This window comes from Aotus nancymaae, unplaced genomic scaffold (genome assembly GCF_030222135.1).
Source record: "Aotus nancymaae isolate 86718 unplaced genomic scaffold, 86718_ANA_hifiasm-v0.15.2.pri h1tg000040l, whole genome shotgun sequence".
Classification (NCBI taxonomy): Eukaryota; Metazoa; Chordata; class Mammalia; order Primates; family Aotidae; genus Aotus; species Aotus nancymaae.
Window position 1 is genome coordinate 82416238 of NW_026988454.1, and position 17851 is coordinate 82434088.

At 37.0% G+C, this 17851-nt stretch overlaps 1 protein-coding gene across 5 annotated transcripts in view; it reads left to right on the forward strand.

The window, feature by feature from the left end:
* Nucleotides 1–4445: 4445 nt before the first annotated feature.
* Nucleotides 4446–17851, forward strand: part of CEP162 (centrosomal protein 162) — a 103682-nt gene continuing 90276 nt past the window's right edge. The window contains exons 1-5 of one of the 5 annotated variants that reach the window (XM_064360867.1): nt 4446–4536; nt 5741–5856; nt 10907–11021; nt 16365–16511; nt 16825–17008. In XM_064360867.1, coding sequence (XP_064216937.1) covers nt 5800–5856; nt 10907–11021; nt 16365–16511; nt 16825–17008 — 503 coding nt within the window. In that variant the 5' untranslated portion in view covers nt 4446–4536; nt 5741–5799. Of the gene's footprint in view, nt 4544–4593; nt 4613–4937; nt 4957–5740; nt 5857–9060; nt 9131–10906; nt 11022–16364; nt 16512–16824; nt 17009–17851 lie in introns of those variants that run through there. The other 4 variants (XM_064360866.1, XM_064360868.1, XM_064360869.1 and 1 more) reach the window with 4 other exon arrangements.

Below are 17851 nucleotides of genomic sequence, written 5' to 3' on the forward strand. Positions count from 1 at the left end.
ATCACAATTTTGCATATATACAAAGGAAAACCCATATTCATATTTTACGATTTCTCTAATTGCTAGTGAATTCATATATGTATTACATTGATTATATATTAATAGACATATAGAAATTATGTGATTATCTGGATTACAGAGTTATAGTCTAAAATAGCAACTTTAGACAGGACTGTGAAGTTTGGGGAGGTCCCTTCAAGACCTACAAAAAAGCATAGAAAGAGAGCTCAAAACCATCCCTCACTTGCCCCCAAACCATGGCAATTCTGCTTTTATTTGTTTTATATATTGTGCTTCTCATAAGATTTTCCTAGAAGAAAAGATTCTGAGACATATATATATATATATATATACACACACACACACACATATAGGAAACCTATGATCTTATTCTATCTAGTAGCAGATTCACAGAAGGTTGGGGAAAATGGGGCAGAGGTCATTTAGATTTCATCCATTTTATATGCACTCATTTATATATGTGTGGTGTGTGTGTGTATTTGTATGCAATCTTATCAATACGTAGCTTTCTGTAACTGCTGCTGTATCAGGATACAGAACTATTCCATCATCATAAAGATTTCCTATGTTACCTCTTCATATCTACACTCACCCAGTAATATTTCGTTGTGGGTTTTAATTTGCATTTCCCTAATGATGTACAATATTTTTGTGATGTTGAGCATCTTTTCATGTGCTTATTCACCATTTTCATATACCTTTTTCATGTCCTCTTTAGTGAAATATCTGCTCATGTCTTTTGCTCATTTTCTAATTGTGTATTTTGCTGATTTTACTAGTGTTCTTTATATATTCTAGATAGCAGCGTTATGTCAGATATCTGGTTTCCAAATATTTTATCCTGGTCTTTCATTTGCCTCTTCCTCCTCTTATGGGGTCTTTCATAGAAAAAAAGGTTTTCCTTGTTTTATCAATTTTTGGGTTTTTGCATTTAGATAATAATTATAAAACCATGTTGTTAATTATATTATTTAGAAGCATAGCTAAATTGTTATGATTACTGATATCCTCAGTGGCCATTTACTTTTTTAATAAGGATTATTAAAGAATTATTTTGAAAGCAATTTCATGATCTAAATCACCATCCATGTCCTTATGATATAATTGTAAATGGGCAGCTCTGCATATCCTAAGGAATGAGCATCCGCCTGTATTTTAGAAACATTTAAATACTTGTAAAGATGACTGTATAATTTCTCAGTATTCTACTATGAATAATTATTAGTCTTTTTCTTGGGGAAAACATAACAACAGCTAAAAGTTTGACTACTACATTCCATATATATAACAATTATGAAAAATTTTAAGTAGACAAAATAAAAGCAGTCAGGATGTGGACAAATGAGCAGAAGTCAGCAATGACTTTGGCAAACAAAATAACGACAACCACAGAAAACACAATGATACTAACCATTAATTTTCTTATGACTACAATGACACGATTCCTTCAGTGTCTTCCTCATTATCCACATAAGTGAAGAGAATGCCCCCTTCTGAAAATTAGAGGTAAAGAAGCAAGCAACTGGAACTATTGTGTAACTGTATCTGATTCAGTTCTTCTCCTTAATCCAACCCCACAATGTGCTAAGTTTACACCCCATTTAACATTGTAGTTCTTGGCTGCAGCTATGCTGTCAATGTTGATTGAGTTCCCACACTGTACTGTTTGCTATGAGAAAAGGCCACATAAGACTTGAAGTACAGTCTTTCCCTCTATAACCTTACTAGGGAGTTGGATAAACACCAAATATAAATCAAATTCCATATCATTCTGGGAAACACAAAAAGAAACACATAATGATTGAGAAACCTGCAACAATTATGGAGAATATAAACGTAAGAATCTTTGATGCTACACAGAGTGATATAACTACTAAAGTAGCCAGCTTACTTTGTCATTTCATTGACATTTTAGATACATATTTATCATGAGAGCTAGTAGTATACACTGTTTTAAATTATGGGTCATGAGGTCAATTCACTTTATAAAAATGAATACAATAGTATAAACTCTAAATAAATATTATTCTTTTAATGACTTTTATTTTGAAAAATGTATAACAATTCAATTGAGTATCAAAAATTTAGTGACATCCCTACCACAATTCAGCATAACAAACATTTGGATCCTATTAGCATAAGTTTTATAGATTTATGCAGAGATGAAATGAATATTCACTCTTTAGATACAGTAAAATGTTCATCCTGCACTCCTTATACCAAAGCGCCAATAGGATTGAACTCTGTACCAGTGCTGTAAATAATTCTGCATGCCTTGGTGAGTGGGGATGAGAGGAGGCTGTAGAAGAGAGTGGTGCCAACCATACCGTACAAGTCCTTGGAGATATTTGGATTTTAGTCTAAGTACAATGATAACTCCTTGTAGGATTTTAACCAATGGAGTAACCTTATTTACATTTTCAAATGATCACCTTTTCTATTTTGTAGACAATGGGTTAGAGGAGGATAGGACTAGAAATAGAGAAACTTGAAGGCTAGTGAAGCAGTTCTGACAAGAGGAAATGATGCCTCCGACATCGGTAATTAAGATGTAAAGTGAACAGAATAGAGACACATTGTTGAGATAGCACTGACAGGTCTTGAGAAATAAAATATCGGAGAGAGGAAACTCCTAGATTTCTGTCTTGAATGCGTGGGTGTGTGGAAGTACCATAAAGTGTGACAGAATAAGAGTCCAGAAATAAGCCCTAAGAAATTCTAACATTGACCAGATGCAGTGGCTCACACCTGTAATCCCAACACTCTGGGAGGCCAAGACAGCCAGATCACCTGAGGTCAGGAGTTCAAGACTAGCCTGGTCAACATTATGAAACCCTGTCTCTACTAAAACTACAAAATTATCTGGGCTTGGTGCTGAGCACCTGTAATCCCAGTTACTCGGGAGGCTGAGGCTGGAGAATCACTTGAACCCGAGAGGCAGAGGTTGCAGTGAGCTGATGTCACGCCATTGCTCTCCAGCCTGGGTGACAGAGTGAGACTCTGTCTCAAAAAAAAAAAAAAAAAAGAAAGAAAGAAAAGAAAGGAAAGAAAAGAAATTCTAACATTTAGAGGTCAACTAGGATAGATAGAGACAGTGAAAACCCTTGAGGGGAGGCTATAAATGTGAAAGAAAAACCAAGGAGAGAGGGGAAAAGTACAGTGCTGTCATATATGTACATTTATACACACACACAGGATTAGATGGTCTGATAAAAGGGAGGCAAAGTGGAAATAATTCCTCAGAAAAGATTGGCAAGTAAGGTGAGGAGAGAGATAATTTCAACCATTGGGAAATAATAGAATGAAGAAAGTGTGTCAGAGTGGTGTTTTAGGTGGGGATCCCAAAGCATGTTCGAATGCTGTTAGGAAAAATCCCACAGTCAGCCAGAAGTTGAAGATACAGGATTAAGGGGAATGACCCAGTGGAACAAGATCTCTGAGAAGAAGAATGGGTAAAGGCCCTAGATCATATGTGGTAAGTTAAGTCTGTGATAGAATGTGGCAGGAAGTCAACTTCTCAATAAATGGTAGCTTACAATATCTCTCTTATCATTCATATTTGCATCGTAGTGCACAGCTCCTGACTTGTACATATTTGGATTGCAATGAAGACTTGCTGAACAAACAGTTCTGGCTGAAGATGAGGTCCTTAACTAAATCTACCATCAGCAAATACCTGCAGCTGTTGTAGATTTTGCTTACACTATGCTAAACGCTGTCCTCTGAAACTCCAGCTAATGTTGTGTGCTTTAAAAAAAGAAAAACAGAAAACAAAACCCAAGTTGGTGATTGTGAAATGCCAGTAAAGAATGGAGTTTTGAAAAGTAGGGGTAGCGGAAAACCAGAGAAGCTCTGAGGCCTGTAGCGGTATCTTAATAAGAATCTTGGTGTTTGCATATTTTCGATTTCTTGTCCACTAGGTGGTGGAACAGAGTCCCTATGTAAATGACAGTTTTTTCCTCACGGGTTTATGTTTCTCTCACAACTCCTGCACAGGTCTTTGCACTCCAAAGAAATCCAAGAAATTCAATCTCTTCAAAACTGCCGCTTGGAAAAACAGAACGCTCGAATGACAAGTGTGGGGAAAGCTGGGAAGAGAAGATGCGGAGTGCGGAAACACAAGGACCAGGGGAGCGAAACTACATTTCCCAGAAAGCCACGGGCTGGCCTACAACCACCGCGCTCCCCAAGTCCGCCGGAAGCCTCCGTCTCGCTCTTCAGTAACCTGTTCGCCGCTGTCCCTTTTTCTAAGGAACATAGAGAAAGCCAAGGAAGGAAAGGCTAATTTTAGTACAGCAGCGAAGGTTTAGCCACCAGAGTGTCTTTCTGAGCCGTGGTTATTCCGACCTTCGCTTGTAAAGGAACTGGAAAACCCACGGCAGCCGGGCCGGGCCCGCGGACCATGTGACCAGCCGGGGTCACGTGACTACAGAGCCCGGCAGCTGAAGTCTGTTACCCCGGCAACTGGTGGACCCGCACAGACCTTTCCGGAAAGCGCGGAATTCAGAGGCAGAGGTAAGAGGTAAGATGCGAACGCTAGTTTCCCGCCCACATCGCCATGGCCGAGGTCGTGCCTCAGACCCGATCCAAGGTCTTTAGTTTTCCGGGTCATTTCCCTTCTCCGTCCGGAGCCCACGGCAAATGCGTCTTTGTCTTCCCGCCAACCTCCGAACCCGCGCTTCTGGGGGCCGGGTTGCCGCCAAGCTTGAGAACCTTTTGGTGGAGTCCGCCTCTGACCAAGCTACTGAAGCCAAGACCTTAACTGCACTTGCCTTGAACTCATCGAAAGTGCTAATAAGGGGAAAAGGTGTTATTCTGCACAATGGGGCGGGTATTGTCCCGGTCTGCAAGCCCACCTCCCCTCCCCCTTCTCTGCAGAAGAAAGCTGGGGTTTGAGCTGCTCCAAGGAGTTCAGGAACTGGGAGTCGACCTAAGGTTGGGTTCATTAGGTGTATAGGGGAAAGCTTTCCCTTGCAAGTCACTGGATTCTACTTGTGTTCAGCGCAGTTTTTGTCTCTTCCCTCGCTTCAAAAGAAACATAATTAGATTTGTGTACTGATTAAGTATTCTTTAAGTATTTTGAATCTTAGTAAATTCCATTTATGTATATTTTGAAACATCCCCGAATCTGGATACAGTCTGCATTACGAAACTATTAATATGTGTTGGTAAAATAACGGGCAGGTAGCACAAACTCTGTTTTGTGCTTTGCTAGAAAGAAACAGTCCTTTGGATTTGCTGACTTTTAGTTTTTAAGATTCCCTGTGAAGACCTGGTTTGTGCTTCAGTGGTATTAACAGATGCACACAAATGTAGATTTGGGAAATATTGTAGAGACCACTCTTTAACAATTGGATGTTAACAGATGAAAACAATTCTAAACGCTGAGTACAAGACACACTCGTTAACAATTGGATGTTAACAGTTGAAAACAATTGTAAAGGCTAACTACAAGACACACTCGTTAACAATTGAATGTTAACAAATGAAAACAAACACTGAGTACAAGACATCCTTGTCAGAGCTGCTTTTCCAAATCAGTTTGCATAATGAATTAGGAATCTCTTGACCAACTTTAAAAAAATTGTCCGTGTATACTATATCATAGAAAAATTTGCACATATGTAATAAATCGTAACAAATGTCTTAAGCGTAAGTTTGGTTGTGTTCTTGATATGATGGCTTTCCTCAAAAGATGTTTATGTCTCTTGTCATTCAGTGCTTCCAGTGTTTGAGATACTTTAGAATGTTCACTCTGGGAGGTCAAAATTGTTGACTATGGCTGACTGTTCCCAAGAAGAGCTAGATGAAGAGTTTGAACAGTTTATGAAAGAGGTAAGTTTAATTTTTTAAAACTGTATTGTAAATTTGTCTCAAAAGACTCATCCTTCAGTTCTCTCACCTTGAAGATACAGTTAGTCCATCACCAAACTCTCAACTCCCCTCATCCTTCTAGCTCCCTCCCTTTTCTCTGCCACTGCTAGTTCGGTGCCATCATCTCAACCGAGCTATTGCAGCAGTTCCCAACTCATGACCCAGCATTCCTTTCACCACTCACCGCACTGCAGTCAGACTCTGTTCCTCCCCAGTAAAAGACTCTATTGGTATCCCATCAAATGTAGTAAAAAATCCAAACTCCTTACCGTGGTTAGAAAGCTTTTCATAATTTTGCTCTTACGTATGTCACTGCCTTCATATTCCTCTTTCATCCACTTTATCTTTTCCACAGTGGCCTTTTTTCTCCCAGACATTTCAAGCTCATTTCACCTTAGGATCTTTGCACTCACTGTTCCCTCTGCCAATATTCTTCACCTGGCTGGTGAAGATCTTACCTTAAATATTACTATTTCAGAGAGGCTTCTTCTGTTTGTCCAGTAAAGGTAACCACGAAGTCACTTGTTAATCTAGTATGTATTTAATTCTTTTTATAGCATTTAGCACATTAATTACTTTTCTTGTGTGGGTCTGTTTACTGCTTCCCATTATAAGATTGTTTGGTCTGTAAAGTGATGACTATGTTCATTACTACATCTACAGTACTTAAATATTTCAATGAGTAAACCAAATGGTATACCACGTTCTCTATACAGTCATGTACCTCATAAAGACATTTTGGTTAGCAATAGACCACATGTATAACAGTGATTTCATAAGACCTAAAGGGGCTGTCCTATAAAGGTGTACCTTTTAAATCTTTTGTACTATATGTTTACTGTAGCTTTTCTATGTTTAGATACAAATGCTTGCCATTGTGTTACAGTTGCCTGCAAGATTCAGTGCAGTACATGCTGAACAGCTTTGCAGCCTAGGAACAATAGGCTATACCATATAGCCTAGATGTGGAGTAGGCTATACCATGTGGCCATCTAGTTTATGTAAATACACTCTGTGATGCTCCTACTATGAAATCCTATTTCTCAGAACATATCCCCATTATTAACCAATGCCTAACTCTATATAAATGGAGGGGCCTTGTAGAACATTCAAAAGAGTCACATTTTAAGCTATTATACTTCAAACATTCTTGCTTAAAAAGGGGAGTTTAATAGAAAAAAAACTTTAGTTTCATTATCTGTCTAATGGAAAAATAACGCCTTCTTTGTAGGATTGTTTGAAGGATTAAAAAAAGCATCTACCAGTTGCTAAGATGTAATAGGCACTTGGAATAAGTTTTATTTACCATTTGAAAAGTTGATTTTTAAAATTTCAAATACAGGCACATTTTGAACATTTAATTTATAGGAATGATTTTTATTGCAAAAGATAGCAGAACAGGCCTTTTAGATGTTTTTATTCTTCCCTCATTTACCACCCTTCCAGCATACACAGTCTCCAACACTGTCCTTCCCCCACTCTTCTGTCTCCATCTCTCTCCCTCTTATATCCATCCTCCTTTGCAATGTTTCATTTTTATTTTTTTAATATGAAAGTCATGATATTAGAGTCATGCTAACCTCTTTTCTCACTTTGTTAAATTATTGTTCAAACAATTAATTCAAAGGCATCGTTTATATATCTTTATTTTTAGGAGAGTGGTGGTACTAGCTTTTTAAAAATATCTTTATTGAGACGTAATTCACATACTATTTAATTCGCACATTTTTAATGTGCAGTTCTGTGGTTTCAGAGTTATGTAACCACCACCACAATCAATTTTAGGAATTTTTATCACCCCAAAAAGAAATCCCATATCTGTTAGTAGTTACTCCATCTTCTTATTCCCCCTTCCCTAGCCTTAGGAAACTACTAATCTACTTTCTGTCTCTAAACGTTTGCCCGTTACAGACATTTCATAGAAATGGAATTATGTATCATGAGGCCCCTTGGGTCTGGCTTCTTGTACTTAGCATGATGTTTTCAAGGTTCATCCATGTTTTAGCATGTATTAATACTTCATTTCTTTTTATAGCTGAGTAATATTTCATTGTGTAAATGTACCACGTTTTGTTTTTCAACCTATCAGTTGACATCTGGGTTCTTTCCACTTTTTGGCAGTTAGGAACAATGCTGCTATGAACAATCATGTACAAGTTTTTGTGTGGATGTGTTTTCGTTCCTCTTGTGTACATGCCAAAGAGTGAAATTTCTGGATCATATAGTAGCTCTGTGTTTGCCAGACTGTTTTTTAAAATGGCTGTGCTATTTTACATTTTCACCAATAGTGTATTACTTTATCAAAGTTCCCATTTCTTTTTTTATTTTTAGACTGAGTCTTGCTCTGTTGCCCAGGCTGGAGTGTGCATTGGTACAGTCTTGGCTCACTGTAACTTCTGCCTCCTGGGGTCAAGTGACTCTCCTGCCTCAGCCACCTAAGTAGCTGGGATTACAAGCACCTACCACCATGCCCAGCTAATTTTTGTGCTTTTAGTAGAGACAGGGTTTCACCATGTTGGCCAGGCTGGTCCCAAACACCTGACCTCAAGTGATCCGCCTGCCTTGGCCTCCCAAAGTGCTGGAATGATAGATGTGAGCCACTGTGCCCAACCCAGAGTTCCAGTTTCTCCGTATCCTTGCTAACAACTGTTATATCTGAGAATCAGCTTTTTTGTTTTGTTTTGTTTATTTTTTATTTTTTTGAGATGGAGCCTTGCTCTGTCACCGGGGCTGGAGTGCATTGGCATGATATTGACTCACTGTAACCTCCACCTCCCAGGTTCAAGCAATTCTCCTGCCTCAACCTCCTGCATACCTGGGATTATAGGCACATGTCACCACACCTGGCTAATTTTTATATTTTTAGTAGAGGTGGGGTTTCACCATGTTGGTAAGACTGGTCTCAAACTCCTGACCTCGTGATCCACCTGCCTCGGCCTCCCAAAGTGCTGGGATTGTAGGTGTGAGCCACTGTGCCCAGCCTGTTTTGTTTTATTTTTATGAATTATCTTCTTAAAAATAATTAATGAAAGTGCTAGGAAGCACTGTAGAAGGTTGTTTAAAGTGAGAACACTTACCATGTATTAGAAAATAGGGTGAACAATCTTCATTTATTTTTCTCTTTGTCGTGGCCCTACAAGATCAGTGATATTATGCCTATGTTGCAGATAAGCAAACTGAAAAAATGGGAGGAGAGAGAAATGGAACACCTCAAAATGATACTGAAGTTTAGAGAGTAAGTGAAAAGTGATGTAGCTAACTAATTTCAGAAGTTCAGATGGGATAGGCAATATTTGTCTTCCCTCCTCCTGTCTTCCTACCTCGTTGTTAGTGAAGACAGTAAGTTCTTTTTTAACATTTTAAAACTGACATTCTTCAGGTCACTGGGGTAGAGTTTTTTGTTTGGCAAGTGGAAGCGCTGTTGTTTTAGAAGTTTAAAACGTCACTCAGATAACAATATTCTAGTTGGGGAACTACATAGTATGGCAGAAAGTGGACACGAGTTAATCAGACATGGGTTTAAATGTCACTTTGTAACGCTTACTACCAGTAGCAGTAGCAACTTGGGCAAGTTGCTTAACCTCTTAGAGCTTGAGTTTCCCCATGAGTAAATTTCTGGAGGGTTGTTTAAAGATTAAGTGAGATAACCTGAGTGTAGATCCTGACATAGAGCACGCATGTGGTAAATGTTGGTTTCTTTCCCAGAAAAAGTTATATGAAATGAGATTGAAAAAGGATCAAGAGCAGTGTCCTGGAGAAGTCTCCTGTTAAATAAATGGGCAAAAAAAACAAAAGCTATTAAGATAGGTGGGTGGGAGTAGCCACAGATCTGAAGAATAACCTGGAGGAAGTGATGCTACTGAAGTCAAGGTAGAGAATTTCAAGAAGTAAGAGTTGATCACCAGTAGCAAATTCCATGATGTCATCAGGGAGGATAACTGACAGTGGTACTTTATTTGTGACATTTAGGGAGCCTTTAGTGCCTAGAGGAGAGCTGTTTTGAATGGGAACCAGATTATAAGGGGTAAAGCAGTGAACTCAAGAAGTTGGTATATCAAGGAAATGTGATAGGTAGAGCAAAAGAGAGGTAGGGATAAGGAATTTTGTTGTTTTGTTTTACTTTTTTTTTTTCCAAAGTTGAGTAGAATGTTCATTTTTTCATTCCACAGTTTCACCTGCTACTGTGCTAGGCACTGGAGATGTAGTGCTGAGCAGGTGTATAATCAGAGGGAAGGGAGGGGAGTAGAGGGAAGGGAGTGAAGATACAGAAATCAAGTGGGATAACCAAGGAAGGAGAACCTAGAGAAGTTCCACTTGAAGTGGAGGAAAAAATTGTGTTGTCTGAAAGACAGAAGAAGTGCCTTCACAGGTAAGTTTAGTAGTGGAGTGAGGTGGGTGGTGTTTGAAGGTTTTTATTTCTCAGTGAAAAGAGTGACCAAGTTATTGGCTAAAGTGCTGGGGGGTGGTATTGAGGTTAGAGCATGGGATTTAGGATTGTAGTAAAATTTGGACTGGAAGAGTAGAAAAAAGCAAATAAACGTTTATTAATCACTGAAAAAAATGCTGATTTTTCTGATCAATTTCCTCCTCCTCTTCACACCCTGAAACTCAGTTTTTCCTTATCTTGAAATTCTGTTTTTTTAGAGTGATGCTGTGCAATTTTGTTCAACCATAATTTATTCTTAAACCTTATAGAATGTCTAGAAAATAGGATTGTATCCTCCTGTTTTTTCTTTCCTGAAAAAATTTCTTGATCAAGTTTCATTTCTTTGTTGTTATTCTCCTGGTTTACTTGATTAATTATGAAATTGATGCTCAGAGATGTATGTATGAGTTTTGTTATTTTGGCCACATGTTTGTAGATATGAACTTATATATTATTGGTGAAAATGTTATTTATCTATATGACAGCTGAACTGTGAGCGAACTAATAGAAAGATACTTAATGATGAATCTGAGATTCTTGAATTTACACTGTATTTTCAAATTCAGTATCTTGTATCTGATTTAGCTTTCAGATGATTCTTCTGAAAATTCAGACAAAACAGCTAGACAACCTAAAAAAGACATGAAGAAGAAAGATACGGTACCTTGGTGGATAACTGAAGATGATTTTAAGGATGATGGTAAATGTTGCTGATTTTTCGTTTCAAATTATTTGACCACAAGGGGTCAGTCAAGACTTCTGGATTTTGTTTCTTCACTATAAATATATAAAGAAAATAATACTAATAATACGGAATTTTGAAGTTTGAATTGATTTTCATATAATCAATACTTTATTATGTAATTGAGCTTCTGTGTTATAGCATCAGCTTATTTTACATGGAGATAAATTATATTTACTCAAATTAAGGTGACAAATAATTCAGGTATATTTATGTTCAATGATAAATTGATTTAAGGTGATTTAATAAGATATTGTATTCTGGCAGTATATTAATGTCATTGCATTGGGAAGATTTTAACAAACCGGTAGACTTTGATATCACAGTTTTGTTAATGACAGTAGTAAAAAAAAAATTACTGCATATATATATGTATGTGTGTATATGCCTCATATATATGTATATATATACCCAGGCTGAAGTACAGTAGCATAGTTATAGCATATTGCAACTTCAAACTCCTGGACTCTAGCAATCTTTCCACCTCAGCTTTCTGAGTAGCTAGGACTACAGGTGCATGCCAATATGCCTGGCTAATTTTTTTATTTCTTTTAGAGATAGGGTCTCTCTCTGTATTACCCAGACTAATCTCGAACGTGCCTCAAGCAATCCTCCCACCTTGGCCTCCCAGAACACTGGGATTACAAGCATGAGCCACCACACCTGGCCTGATATGTTTATTATATATGATAATGCCATATCTCTAAACAACCCAGACTGCTTCTATTTAAGTACCTACATTCAGACCATTTGTGGATCAGGGTTAAGCATAATTTTGTAAACTGATATAATTTCTGTATCTCTTCTCTAGGGAAGAAATTTACCTATGGGCTTTTGTTTTTTCCCCATAAAATTGAGCCTGAATTCATGTAATAATTAAGGCCCTGCATGATCTGATTGGAACTCTGCCTTCTTGTGTGCTCTAGCCATACTTAACATTCCTTATCTCCTGGAAACACCATAGACCTCCATGCCTCTGTGTATCATCTCATGCTTCCTTGCCATTAGAATGCCTTTTCCTTTCATCTTTCTTGCCCAATAAAACCTAGCATCACCACTTTTTGCAGTCCTTCACTCTGTCTTCTAGTTTCTTGTCACAATTAGTTTCCCCTTCATTTTGATGTCAAAACATTATAATAACACACATTGTGTTGATAGTTGTAACCTATAGGACAGCTCCTGAGGTTAGGAGCTTTGTGAGGGCAAGGCAGGAAACACTTCTTTGTCCTTGTATCCCCTGACCCTCAACATTATCAACATTAAGTGATAAATTTGTTTAATAAATGCATATTAAAGTAGATTTAACAGTTCTCTGTTCTTTTTAATACTATACTTTAAAGAAATTCCTTATTGAAAAATTTACTGAGTTTTTTTTATAAATTCTTAAATTATGCAGCATGCTCAAGTTTGTAGTGAAGAATTATGTTTTAGAATCTCTCCCCACTTTTAATGTTTGAAAAGGATATTATAAGATGAAGTACTATTGGAATTGTTGACAAAGATTTGGGACATAAAGCCTTTTGTCTAGAAGATAATGACTCAGAGCAGATAGATATAAACCAATCCTACAGAAAAGAATAGCTCCTAGACCAAAAATACTCACATGCAACCTAATGGTATTAATAATTTTTTTAAAAAGTATCAAAAATAGATTTGATTAGTAAAAGAAGTAAAGAAGGATAGTCAAGAAGCAAACTTTGGCAATGTCAACTTAAACAGAGGGAGGTTTCCCTGCCCAGGGAACTAACCTGGTCCCTGATTCAGTCACAAACTTTTACTGAGTTCATATTATATCGTAAGTACTAGGCACTAGTATAAAAAGGCAAGATATGATTCTTGTATCAAGAGTGTAGAAGCTTCTGAGGGAGAATTCCACACCCGTTTTGAGAAGAGGAATGCTTTACCAATCTTAAAGAGAAGTACCATTAAACATTAACATTGAGCAACTTTTACATTATAATCTTGCTTGTTTCCCAGTTGCCATAGGAATAAAATGTTCTACTTAGAAGGTGAAACTATCTCATCCTCTTACTGGTTGTATTCTTTATTGTAAATAATTAAACTGGATCTTGATTTCTGTTACATTAGTCTCTTGTGAGCTTGGTTAGTGTGAACTACAACCCCAAGTCCTGCTTTAGAGCCGGGTGAGACCCTGGACATGTTACCACCATAGCACACCAACCTGGGCACGTACTTTTTCATTTGAAGCATCTACAGGTCTAGCTCTTGATTTTTTACAACTGTATGGAGGTTACTGTTTGATCCAGTAGACCCATTATTCACAGAAAGACATAAAATAAATTGATTCTTAGCCTTTTCCAAGAATACAGTAATTAGGAAATTGAAGACAGAATTCGTGACTTAATAAGGCTTCCTTCTAACCAAAAGTTAAATTTTTTTCTAATCTTAATATTGATAGCATAAATTTTCAGTCTTCTGGTTTTTGAAGAAAACAACAAAAGAACATTAAAATGCAAAAAACAAAATTAAACATACATTATAATTATTTACCTTTTCCATATATCAGTTTTTTACAACAAACATATACTAGTAAAATAAGGATCTTTTGATACTGTATAACTTTACAAGTTTTTTGTAGTGCTTTTAGAATACAGAGCAAGACCCTATGCCTAGCCTATGAGGACAAGCATGCTCCAACCATTGACTTCCTTCTCTGGGCATATTTCCTCTCAGGCTCACCCTCACCATCTGGATCCAGTCTCATTGGCCTTTTTGCATCAGCAAATGTGGCCTGCCCTTCCCATTGTCACACTTCTGTACCTACTAATCCCCCTACCTGTATTGGTCTCCCTGTCCTCGTTTACCTAGTTACATCCTGCTCTTTCTTCACATCTTAGCAGAAATACTACTTCCTCACAGAAATACTTTTAGATTTTCCTGTCTTGGTATACCACCCCCATTAATCTCATATAATTCCTTCAAAGCAGACTTGTAATTCACATTTAACTTTGCTCTGTGAACACTGCTGCTTCTCTAGTAATGTTTTCTTTGCCACATCTCTTTTCCACTAGACTTGGAAAAGGAGTAGATTATTGTTCATTGCTATTTTCTAGACCATTCTCCTTCCAGTCTCCTTATGAACCATGCCATCAGACCACCTACCTACTGTGTCTCTTTGCTGCAGTTATTTACTGAACTCCGGGTTGCTCCTCCTCATTCCTCTTAAGATTTTAGCTGCTCTTTCACTGTGAGTCTCCAATTCTCTTGTCTAATTATTGGTGACTATATTAACCACATAGCTGATGCCTCTAATAACTGACTTCTAAGTTCCTTAAACTTATTTACACCAAAAAATCTTGCCCGCCACGTCATAGACACCTACTCCCTCTAATAGCTTCTTATTTCACTTGTTATAAAAGCTAATGACCTTCAAGCTACCACCCACCCCAGTTCTGCACCCTGAATTTTTTGACCTCTCAACTTAGACTACCTTTCCCTTGCTTATGCCAATATTACTACCCTGGCCTTCTTTCTCTTCACACATACCTAGGCACTTTCTTGGCTTAGAGGCTTCACACTTCTTTCCTCCTCCTTAAACACTCTTCACCCATGTATTCATGTGGATTGGTCCCTCACCCCCACCAAGCTGTAGCTCAAATGTTAACTTCTCAGTAGAGGCCCTCCTGACCACCCTGTTTAAAGTTGTAATGCCCTCCATTCCTGCATTCTCTGTTCCTCTTTGTTTTATTTTTGTTCTTGGCACTTAACTGTTTTCTAATGTACTGTTTAATTGCAGTGTACGTATTTATTTTACTTATTGCCTGCCTCAACTCACATAAATGAGCAGGGATTTTTGTCTTTTATTCACTGATAAAGCCCCAGTCTTTAGAACAGTGCCTGGTGAGTAGTAGGCACCCATAAATACTTGCTATTGTCTTCTCCTGTTAAATTTTAACCTTCATGATGGTAAAGGCCTTCATTGTATAGCTGGCACTAACAATGTTCTAGGCACATAGTTTGTCAAAAAATTTGAATAAAATTAATAATACTCAGAATTTTTGCTACATAAACTTAAGTTATACTTTCTTACCCAAGATTCATAGAATATTTTTGAAACATTTTATTACAAAAAAATTCAAACATATACCTAAATACAATATACTCCATGTAGACAAATTTAATATCTTCCTAGAGGTTTAGAATTATTCTAGAGAAGCTTTAAACCTTACACGTTATCAATAGGAAATACTCCATGTACCCATTGCCTATCTGTGACAATTGTTATTAACTCATGGCCAATCATGTTTCATCAATATCCTCTCTTATTCTCCACCTTCTGACGCTCAGGATTATTCTGAAACAGTTCTCCAACAGCGTATCAGTTCCCTCCACATATATTTCAAAGTATCTCTGAAAATAAGTACTCTCTTAAAAACATAATCATAGGCTGGGTGTGGTGGCTCACACCTGTAATCCTAGCACTTTGGGAGGCCGAGGTGGGTGGATCACCTGAGGTCAGGAGTTCAAGACCAGCCTGGCCAACATGGTGAAACCCCATCTCTTAAAAAATAAAAATAAAAATAAAACCATAATATTATCTAAGAAATATCTATAACAATGTCTTAGTATCACCAAATATCTAGTCAGTCATAAAACACTTTTAATATGCTTCATATATATTAGCGTTACAGAAAATTTCAAATTCTTGTATGCTGTGAGAGACTATAATAGCCTCCTGTCCCCCAACAGTAATGCACATATCCCGGCATGAGAACGTCTCATGCAGTGAGCCACTGATTCCATTGTTTTAGAAATAATGACTTTGAAAGATCTTTTAATATTTCCATCTATTTTTTGGAATGGTATTTACACTAACAAAGTCTTCTGTCTAGCCCAGTAGGTTTTTAATTTGTACCTGCTTTGCCCCCTTGTGTTTTGTTATACTAATTCATGCCACCTACAGTCTATTTCCAATAGCGTTAAGAGTTCAGCAACAAAAACCCTCTGAGAAATGTAAAGCACAGAGGGAATAAGGCAGAAGATACTCTTTAAAGTGGTATGGTATACTGAATTAAGTACTTGGGCTTCAAAGTAATTTAAAAAATTTTGTCTCGTGGTGCAAATATTTGAAGTATTCTATTTAATATGATCCAGTGCCACCAAATAGAAGTACAATCTTTCTTTTGTGAGTTTTGAGTCTGATGGATTTTTATTTAATAGAGCAGATTTATTTTGTAGCTACTGTGAACAAAATTAGCATAACTGTATTATTGTGTTGTCATAGTGGTCAAAACAGTTCTCCTAACATAAATCTTCATTTGTATTAAATTCTGTTCCTAGGACTGCTTGGAACAAATGTGAGCTATTTGAAAACAAAGAAGCCTTCTCAACCTGTTATGGAAATAGGAGAGGAGTCTGCTGAAAAGATTCAGTTTCTTCAGAGCAGTGGAACCTCTCTCTTAAGTATTGACAGCTTAGAAACAAATGGTAAGAAATGCAAGGGATATGAGTTGGTAAATTAATTACTATGCTTATATTCAGAATTACAAAAATTGACTTATAACTATCTTGAAACCTTCTTTACTGAAGCATGTAGACAGATTTAATATCTTCCTAGAAGTTTAGAATTATTATAGAGAAGCTTTAAACCTTACATTTTATCAATAGGAAATCATATTTGATGAGTGAGGGTAAATGTTTGTAAATTTTTTTAAATTTACAACATAATGTGAATAGATGCATCATTCAATGTTTTCAAAATTCTGTATATCACTAAAATATATTTGTGCTTTCCATTTAGAACTGGTAGTTTCTGAGCTCAACCATAGTATTCTCGGAGTGGGATTGGACACATTAGAAGAACAAGAGGAGAAAGAACAATTTTTTGCCAGGCTTGAGAAAGGCTTGACATCTTCCATTGATTATTCGAGATTAAATAAGGAATTGGATTCTAATGACTCTATACATTTTAAAGCTTTACAAAGGTAAAGTACAGTGTAAACTACTAATGATTTTCATGTTTTCTGTATTTTTGGAAGGCTGATATGTGCATGGTTTTAAATAGGTAAATAAACTTAAATCTTATTTTTGAAATTATTATCTATTCATCATTATAGTTAGGGTTTTTCTTATGTATGAATAGAATATGTTTTCTTTGTATTTGAGAGCCCACGCTGCCTTCAGAATCTGAAATTTCATGCTGTTGAGACTAATAGTACATTGCCAAGAAGTCCTTACTGGGAAAGTAATTTATTAAGTTATTTTCAGGAAAAAAATAACAGAAAGGGAAATGGGAACCAAGGAGCAAAGACAGATTTGATCTTTGTCTTAACCTCTATATGGTTGACCCTGATTGTTATTGGGAAACCTCATTTATTCCAGAAATCCCACTAGTTTACTGAGCTGATCCTCTCTTAATTACACTAGAGACCATTGCCATTCTCAAGACCTTTGAAACCTGAGGTTGTTAATGCCCTTATTTAGTTATCCATATAATTCTTAAAATTACGAGTATAAAGCAGATGTACAGTTTTATTTAGGATTTTGATACCACAAAGGTATAATTAAGGGTCAAGAGAATCATAATCTCTGATTCTTAGAGTGCCTAGTCTCTACAGGATGATTAGTTTTTTGTGGACAGTAGATAAAGAAATACATTTACTGTCATGAACTCTACAAGGTCTGAGATTTTTACTCTACTTGGCAAGCTAACAAGTTAGCCTTCCAGTTTTATGATGTTGACTATTGTTGGGGTCCGTGAGATTGGCACGTCTGCCAGGAGTCTCTTGACCAACAAGAGCATCCTAATACCTGGAAGAGAGAGTGCG